Source organism: Helianthus annuus, chromosome 6, assembly GCF_002127325.2.
Source record: "Helianthus annuus cultivar XRQ/B chromosome 6, HanXRQr2.0-SUNRISE, whole genome shotgun sequence".
Taxonomy (NCBI): Eukaryota; Viridiplantae; Streptophyta; class Magnoliopsida; order Asterales; family Asteraceae; genus Helianthus; species Helianthus annuus.
Genome location: NC_035438.2, coordinates 97,968,122 through 97,975,504, shown reverse-complemented (window position 1 = coordinate 97,975,504; position 7,383 = coordinate 97,968,122). Strand labels below are relative to the sequence as shown.

At 37.7% G+C, this 7,383-nt stretch overlaps 1 protein-coding gene across 2 annotated transcripts; it reads right to left on the bottom strand.

Moving 5' to 3' along the window:
• Positions 1–903: 903 nt before the first annotated feature.
• Positions 904–5,820, bottom strand: LOC110865690 (ion channel DMI1). 2 transcript variants are annotated; one of them, XR_002550884.2, is made up of 10 exons: positions 5,021–5,820; positions 4,862–4,930; positions 3,984–4,613; positions 3,448–3,894; positions 3,131–3,379; positions 2,946–3,044; positions 2,672–2,866; positions 1,931–2,007; positions 1,560–1,826; positions 904–1,412 (listed from the first exon to the last, which is right to left on the bottom strand). XR_002550884.2 is itself a non-coding variant. In XM_022115015.2 (10 exons), exons 1-10 carry the CDS (start codon positions 5,690–5,692, stop codon positions 1,194–1,196), a joined length of 2,940 nt encoding a protein of 979 aa, XP_021970707.1. In that variant the 5' UTR covers positions 5,693–5,818; the 3' UTR covers positions 904–1,193. The 2 variants fall into 2 exon arrangements, 1 of the variants encoding a protein (XP_021970707.1); XM_022115015.2 differs by having other exon boundaries at positions 1,931–2,023; positions 5,021–5,818.
• Positions 5,821–7,383: the final 1,563 nt, after the last annotated feature.

The following is a 7,383-nucleotide window of genomic DNA, read 5'->3' as shown; positions in this document are numbered from 1 at the left end:
TACATATTTGGGTTAAAAATAAAAAATCAAATAATTTTGGTTAAAAGTGTAATATCATTTCTTTAAAACCCCCCTACACATGACATGGGGTAGGACACCTCTAGGCGTCAAATTGTTAATTTATTGTATGTAAATTTGCTTTTAGGGGGTGTTTGGCCTAGCTTTTTTAACAAAGCTTATAGCTTTTTTAGCTTTTTTTATAAAATAAGCTTAATTTGGTGTTTGGTTTAGCTTTTTAAGCTTATGCTTATTAGCTTATATAAGCTAATTTTAAGAAGCTTACTTGAAGATGGTTTTTTAGCTTATTTTGAAAAAGCTTCTTTGTGTAAGGGTAAATGATATAAAAAAAGCTATAAGCTAATCCAAACACTTAAACAAGGCTTATCAAATGATAGAAAATAAGCTATAAGCTACTTAAAAATATAAGCATAAGCCAAAAAATAAAAGCTAGGCCAAACACCCCCTTAGGCTTTGGGTGTTGCATACGATTTCAAACTTAGATGCGGAACTTCCTATTTGGTAGAAAGAAGTTCAAATCTACTGTCTTATCTTTGCTTCAGTCTTACGGTCATTGAACAAATGTAAATATGACGCACAGACTATTGTATTGTACACAAGTCTATACCATATAAAACGAAGATAGGATAATAAAAAAAAAAAACACGAGACAAAGAAGTTCAAATCTCCCGTCTCATCTTTTGTGTCTTCTTTTTAGATGTATTGTACAATTCACATCAATGCAAAATGTGAAACAAAGACAGGGCACCCAAAACTAGAAAAAAGAAGTTCAAACCTCGTATATTGAAGACTTGTAAATACGGTGCGCAGTACTATATTATACAATACAAGTCTATGTCATGTAAAACAAAGAAAAGGAGACAACATATCCAAACTCCGCAGAAAGCAATGTAAAGCAAGAATTTCCGGTGCCAAAAAAAAAAAAAAAAAAATGAATATCATTCACTTAGAATTACAATTGTGTTAGCACATTACAACATGTTAACAGCATGTGAACTCCCAAACTTTACAAACTAACCAATGGTCCTTCCAACTGCTAACCACCCCCTTTGAGTGATTGTGACAGTCGAGTCACGACAGGGCTAATGCCATAAAGGATAGTAATGTGTCATTTTTCTTACACTTCCGAGGGGTATTTACTATACTATGTGAATCTTAATAGCTCATGTGAGTTCTCATTCACCGAAGGCGATGACAACAAAAACGTCATCACTAGACCACTTAACGAGCTTATCCTTGTCTACAGGGTTTATTATCGCGCGTTCTGCTGTTGCTAATCGATACCCTATAACGATTTCATTTCTTTCACGTCCCCTGATCATGATTTCATAAAAACAGACTTCTTCTTGATCATACACATAGAATTCTGCTGGCTTTATACACATCTCGTTTCCCTGCAATATAGTACGCCAGGCGGGTTAGATAACAAGTCAAAACGAGTTCAAAAACATCTGACACGACACGAGAACATAACATAACCATAATTCGTAACTCGTAAGTAGATCAGTCAAATTAGTTAAGTTAGGGGCAATGAAAGGTACCTCCTCTGCAAAGAGTTCCTCAAGAACACGATTTATCTGTTTATCTTCAGCTACCATTGCTAGAGCCATGCTCACAAGCTCATTTGACAGCACATAATCACTAATCTTGGTCACTGAAACAAGATTCCTAGTTCGAGAATCCAAGATCTCGCTTATTATTATTGATTTGTTAGAAGCTTGCTGCATCTCACGAATCCACGAGCTATGAGAAAAACTAGAAACACTACGCGGTGTTGAGCTTGTGTCTTTAGATGGAAGACGCTTTGACTGCAAACATTGATGGAATAATCATCTTTACAGGCGAGTGTTTCATAATTTGAAGCTACCGATAATTATTCACCTTCAAGATAACAAAAGGTATATCACATCACCTGAATGTCTCGGATGAGGAGGAGGGTGGCTAGAGATCGTGAGTCTGAATGCACTATAGAGTCTTCTACAGATTCATCTGCAAGAATCAGAATCTATCCTCAAGAGTCAGTAATCAGCACACATTCAAACCTCAGATTCTAGCTGAGAACTATTGATAATATTAAGAGTAAAATGCCATTTTCGTCCCTGGGGTTTGGCCAAATTTGCGACTTTCATCCAAAGGACTGTTTTTTCGCATCTCGATCCAAAAGGTTTGAAATCTTGCCATTTTCATCCGGCTCGTTAACCCCATCCATTTTTTTCCGTTAAGTCAGGGGTATTTCGGTCTTTTTTGTTAACTTAAAGGGCAATTCGGTCTTTTTATAGGGTATTCGGTCTTTTTACATATAGTGAAAAAGACCGAATTGCCCTTTAAGTTAACAAAAAAGATGGAAATACCCCTGACTTAACGGAGAAAACTGGATGGAGTTAACGAGACGGATAAAACGACAAAATTTCAAACCATTTGGATCGAGATGCGAAAAAACAAACATTTGGACGAAAGTCGCAGAACTGGCCAAACCTCAGGGACGAAAACGGCATTTTACTCTAATATTAATTATCAACCCATTTGACATGTTCTCTTTTGACCTCAGTTCTTTAGCTCCGTTTGACCCATGATTTAAGTCAACGCATTCCAACTCGTATTTTTATCACGGGGGTGCACAACCGGATATCGGTTAAATGAAAAGGGAACTTACAGAATCAAACGTCTCCAAAGGTAGAGTCTCCAAATGTTTTTTGATGACCGCATTCCCTACACGATGGACAAGTTTAATGTTAACAAGACCCGAAATATCAAGTCCTCCATCCACTAATTTTCTTTCTCTCTCCTTTTCCACCACTTCATTAAACATCCATAACTCTGAACCCGGAGCCAGGAATGCCTCTAAAACCTGACAGACAAATGAAAATGCTGTAGGAAGTAAGAGCATGTCACCATTTTAAGAAGATTAATCTATATCAGTAATTTACCATAATCATATCATCAATATCCCGTCGCCAACCACAAAATAATATCTTTTCAGGAAATTTGGGCGGGTCCACTTTTTTCGGGAAGATGCCTCTTCGTACCTGCAAAAGACATGATGAGTAAGAGCACAGTCTTAACTCTTAATGGCTCTGCATTACGATTTCAGAAATGGTTTTCGGATACTGACCTCGGGTAACGGGCCAGGGGAATACGTGTCATCATCTTCAGCTATGACAAGTATTTCATCACCCTCTTTTAATATATATTCATCATGGGGATTTATATTGATCTTTCCTCCCTCTGAAGCAACCTTTACACCACAAGGGATCGCATCCGGAAAGGAAACGAGTATATCTTCAAACCGCAAACCATCCAACTGGGGCCACCTTTTGATATAGAACTCGGCATTTTCGAACCCCAGTATGTCTTCCCATATCTGCAAAAAAAGAAAATAGCTGTAGTTGCTTCACTGCAAGAAATCTATCTGGCGGTTTATTTAACTACCTGTGCAAGGCCAGGCTGCAGAGCACACTGTATCATTAACCGTCCGATCACATCATGTGCAACCACGGTCTCAATTAGCTCTCCACCGACAAGCTTCACCAAGGGTTCATTGTCGAGATCACTCATCTCAACGACAACATGACCCCTCAGCCCCTCTTTTACTCCAGTAAGGCTAAGCACAACCCTCAAAGCACGTGCATCACTCTGATCTGCGTTTTCATCTGCTGCGAGTACAATTATAGCCCGTGCCTTCGAAACCGAAACCTTTTTCAAGTCCGCAAGTATAAGAGGACTACCACTTCTACATATAACTGAAGTGCCCATGAAACTAAATTCAAGTTTTGCTATATCCATTTCCATCTCCTCCTTATCTCTCTCAGCCAGAACAACAACAACACCGCCACCGATGCTCTTATTTGCTATTGCCAGCTGCTTTAAAAGTGAACCCTGTAACGCAAATAAGCTAAAATGTAAATGAAACTTCAGAACAAAGCAAGAAGTCAAGAACACAATTGATAAAACAACTAAAAACTAACCAATTTGTCACTCCATCCAAGAATGAGTATGTGGTTGCTTTCAATCACTTCACTTTTCCCTTTTCGCAATGAATCTACCTTCTCCGAGATAGCATCTGAAACAAGCCCTAGCATCATTGCAAATATCAGCATCCCTCCTGAACTTATAGATACCGAAACGATTCTCGGTCCGGTGCCAACCCTATCTGCATGGTTTCCAGAATCCGCCACAAATGACCAAGAAAGCCAAAGGGATTCTGCAAGGCTACCGTCACTGACAGCGTAAAGTGCCAGCCCACCAAATGCTATGAGAAAGATAGTTGCAAACAGAAGGGCAAGTAACTTCGCATAAGGGTAGATCGAGAAGCACACATCCACCATATATGCAATTCTCTTCTTTAACGGAACCTCCTCCTTATTATTCTTTCCACGCTTTGATATATTCTTGATACGCGGAAGAAAATCAAGATATTTATACAATACAAAGGGTGTAACAAGAGTAAACAAAACAATGTACAGAGCAAAGGTTCGACTGTCTGTATTGCCAATATACAATAACGAATCCTCACTCTGATCCTTCAAAATGTCAGCGCTTGCAGTGTTAGGAATGTCCTTAATCCTACAAATTCTAAGAAGATTAGAATTCTTTTCCTGCAAGAATGTTACATCTTATCATTAAACAGCTTTTAACACATTCATCTATATTTACAAGATCATAAATGATATAGCAGACTAAGATCAGAGTTACATGTAAACAGGTATGGAGTCATAACTCATAAGGAAATAACAAACTGTCGAAGTGATGAACTAAACTAACAGCTAACTGTGCCTAATCTGAATGTATACAATAATAATACACATTGAACACATTATCAATCCAATAATAACAAACTTAATACCTGAAGCTTTGTGACTTCATTCCGCAAAATAATTGCATAACATCCAATCACTAAACATATAGCCACCACCTGCAATCATAAACACAGCATAATCAGACACTAAACATCAATTTACTGGATACAAAAGTCAAATCCACCAGAACAGAAGAAAACTATCACCAAATTAAGCATCAACGAGCTCCTGATCCTGTTACTTTTCCTCACAGGAGTAGATGAAATTAGGTTAGACGAAGAAGAAGTCAACGAAGAAACCGGACTTTGAACCGGCACCGGCTTAATAACTCTCTCCGATCTAGAACCTAACTCCGGCGCCGGTGAACTTGACCTAGTTTCGCTCGAACGAACCAAAGCCACATCACTTCCTTCAGCAGCAGCCATATTTTTACGCATCGAACCGCTGCGAACCGGAGAAGGAGACGGAGACGACACCGGCGGTTGTTTCCGTAGCGATTTAGACGCCGACGGCTTAACGACGGTGACACGGTTGCGAGTAGTGTTAGGACCGAGAAACGACGGATAAACATAATCGCGATCAGCAAAACCGAAGGTTTGACCGGAGAAAGTGTCGCTGGCGGAGGTGCTGGAGCTGTCGGAGGAGTCGAATGACCGCCGTGGAGACCAGGTGGAGGTGGAGGACGGTGGAAGAGAGGTGTGAGAGTCGTCGGAGGAGGAGAGGCGGCGTACGGCGGGGAAGAGTGGACCGGGGAAGTGAGGAGTGGTGGAATCGGAGACGGCGATTGTTCTGGATTTTTTGAGAAGAGGACGGCGTTCAGGTGGCGGAATGTTAGGGTTCCGGTTGGTTTCCGGGGAGTCTCCTTTGGTGTTTGACATGGCTTCTCCGGATCTTCACCGGAATCTTATCTTTTTTATACGCATGGTGGTAGTGTGGTTTTATCCGGTGGCAATATTTTAGTGTTGTGATACAGTTCTACTTTGTTTTTCACCCTTGCTAAATTCAATAATAATCTCATGTGATATTCTCTTATTCAACTTAAATTTTTTTACTTATATTTTATTTTAATTTTTTAATCATCAATTAATACATTAATATTATTATTTTATCAATAATAATAAAACAAATAATATTAGCAAATTAACAAAATTATATTTTTTAGAGTATTTATTTACAATAATATTTATTTATTTGTTTATTAGTGGTAGCTAAATCAAAACATCTATTATCTTATAATTAATAAACTAGATATGTCTCCTTGTTTTTATAAAAAAATTTCTTTCGAATTTTATTTAATTGTTTATTGATGGCATTAATATTAATATCTATTAATAAGACAATGGAAATGAACAGTGGTTTATTTTCATTGTCTTAGTCAGATGACACGCGTTGGTGAGCCAGTCACTTATACAACACAGATAAGACACAGACACAGAGATAGAGACGGGAAGATGGTCACTTTCACAAACAGATGAGACACAGAGATAGAGACAGAGACAGGGAGATGGAGGACGCTGGCGCTCCGGTTTAAGCCTCCGTCTCCGACAGTCGCCTCAAATCGAGGACGTTAGCACCGATGGCTTCATGTAACGAGGACGATTGGAATCGGCGACGGTGGATTCCGACAAATTCCGGTTAACTCCGGTGAGAACTGGGTGACCTGAGCCAGGTATCAAGATTTATCATCTTTATTTCGGATTTTTATATGATTTTAGTGGATTTGATTAACCATTCTTCTCCACAGAGAATCACCAATTCTTGATGAACATTAGGATTCAAGCACTATGACCCCTTCTCCTTCTCCAAGATCCCATTATAAAACCCCTCTGTAAGTGTTCTTTTTTGTTGTAATTTCGAACCCTTTTGTTTTCTCCAAATGGATAATCTTTAATTTGATGGGGTTTAGGGTTATTGATCTGGGTTTGTTTAGGGTTCAACTAAAGAGGGGCAACTTGTACAGATGGGCCGGCAACTTTCGTTCCGTACCAATTTTAAATGGTTTCTTTCCCATTTTGTAAAACTTTTGGTTTGGCATTTGTGTTTAAGATGGTAAGTTTACAAGAAAAAGTCTGGTGCAGAGGTAAAAAACATATCTCCTGGAGATATACAAATGGTAATTTTATCGAGGCACATGTAAAAGATATCATATTTTTGTACATTATTCAAATCCAAAGATATATTATAACTGACAGTAAACAGTATATATCGCAACCGTATATATCACATCTTGAGAAAAGAAGTAGGAATTTTTCTGTTTCTCAATACTATTAAATAATAATATTAAATATAATTTTCACACTTCTCTCTTATTTATTTTCTTAACTATGTTTTTTATTTTTTTCACTTATCAATAACCATTTAATATTTCATTCACAGTAATACCAATAGTAAAACACATGTTTTTAACCTACTAATAAATCATTTATTAATAACCATTTAATATTTTATTTATCGTAATACCAATCGTAAAACACATGTTTTTAACCTAATATAATAGATTAAAAAAACAAAGTAAAATGTTATAATAAATAAATAGTACATCAAAGTTCATTTGCTTAAAAACAAATTT

What these genes read in the sequence shown, in the direction of transcription:
- LOC110865690 (XM_022115015.2), bottom strand. Translation starts at nt 5,692, where the DNA reads ATGTCAAACACCAAAGGAGACTCCCCGGAAACCAACCGGAACCCTAAC. An exon ending in GCTCGTTGATGCTTAATTTG is followed by an intron (nt 4,931 to 5,020) that starts GTGATAGTTTTC and finishes TTATGATTGCAG; the next exon opens with GTGGTGGCTATATGTTTAGT. An exon ending in TGCAGCCTGGCCTTGCACAG is followed by an intron (nt 3,380 to 3,447) that starts GTAGTTAAATAA and finishes CTTTTTTTGCAG; the next exon opens with ATATGGGAAGACATACTGGG.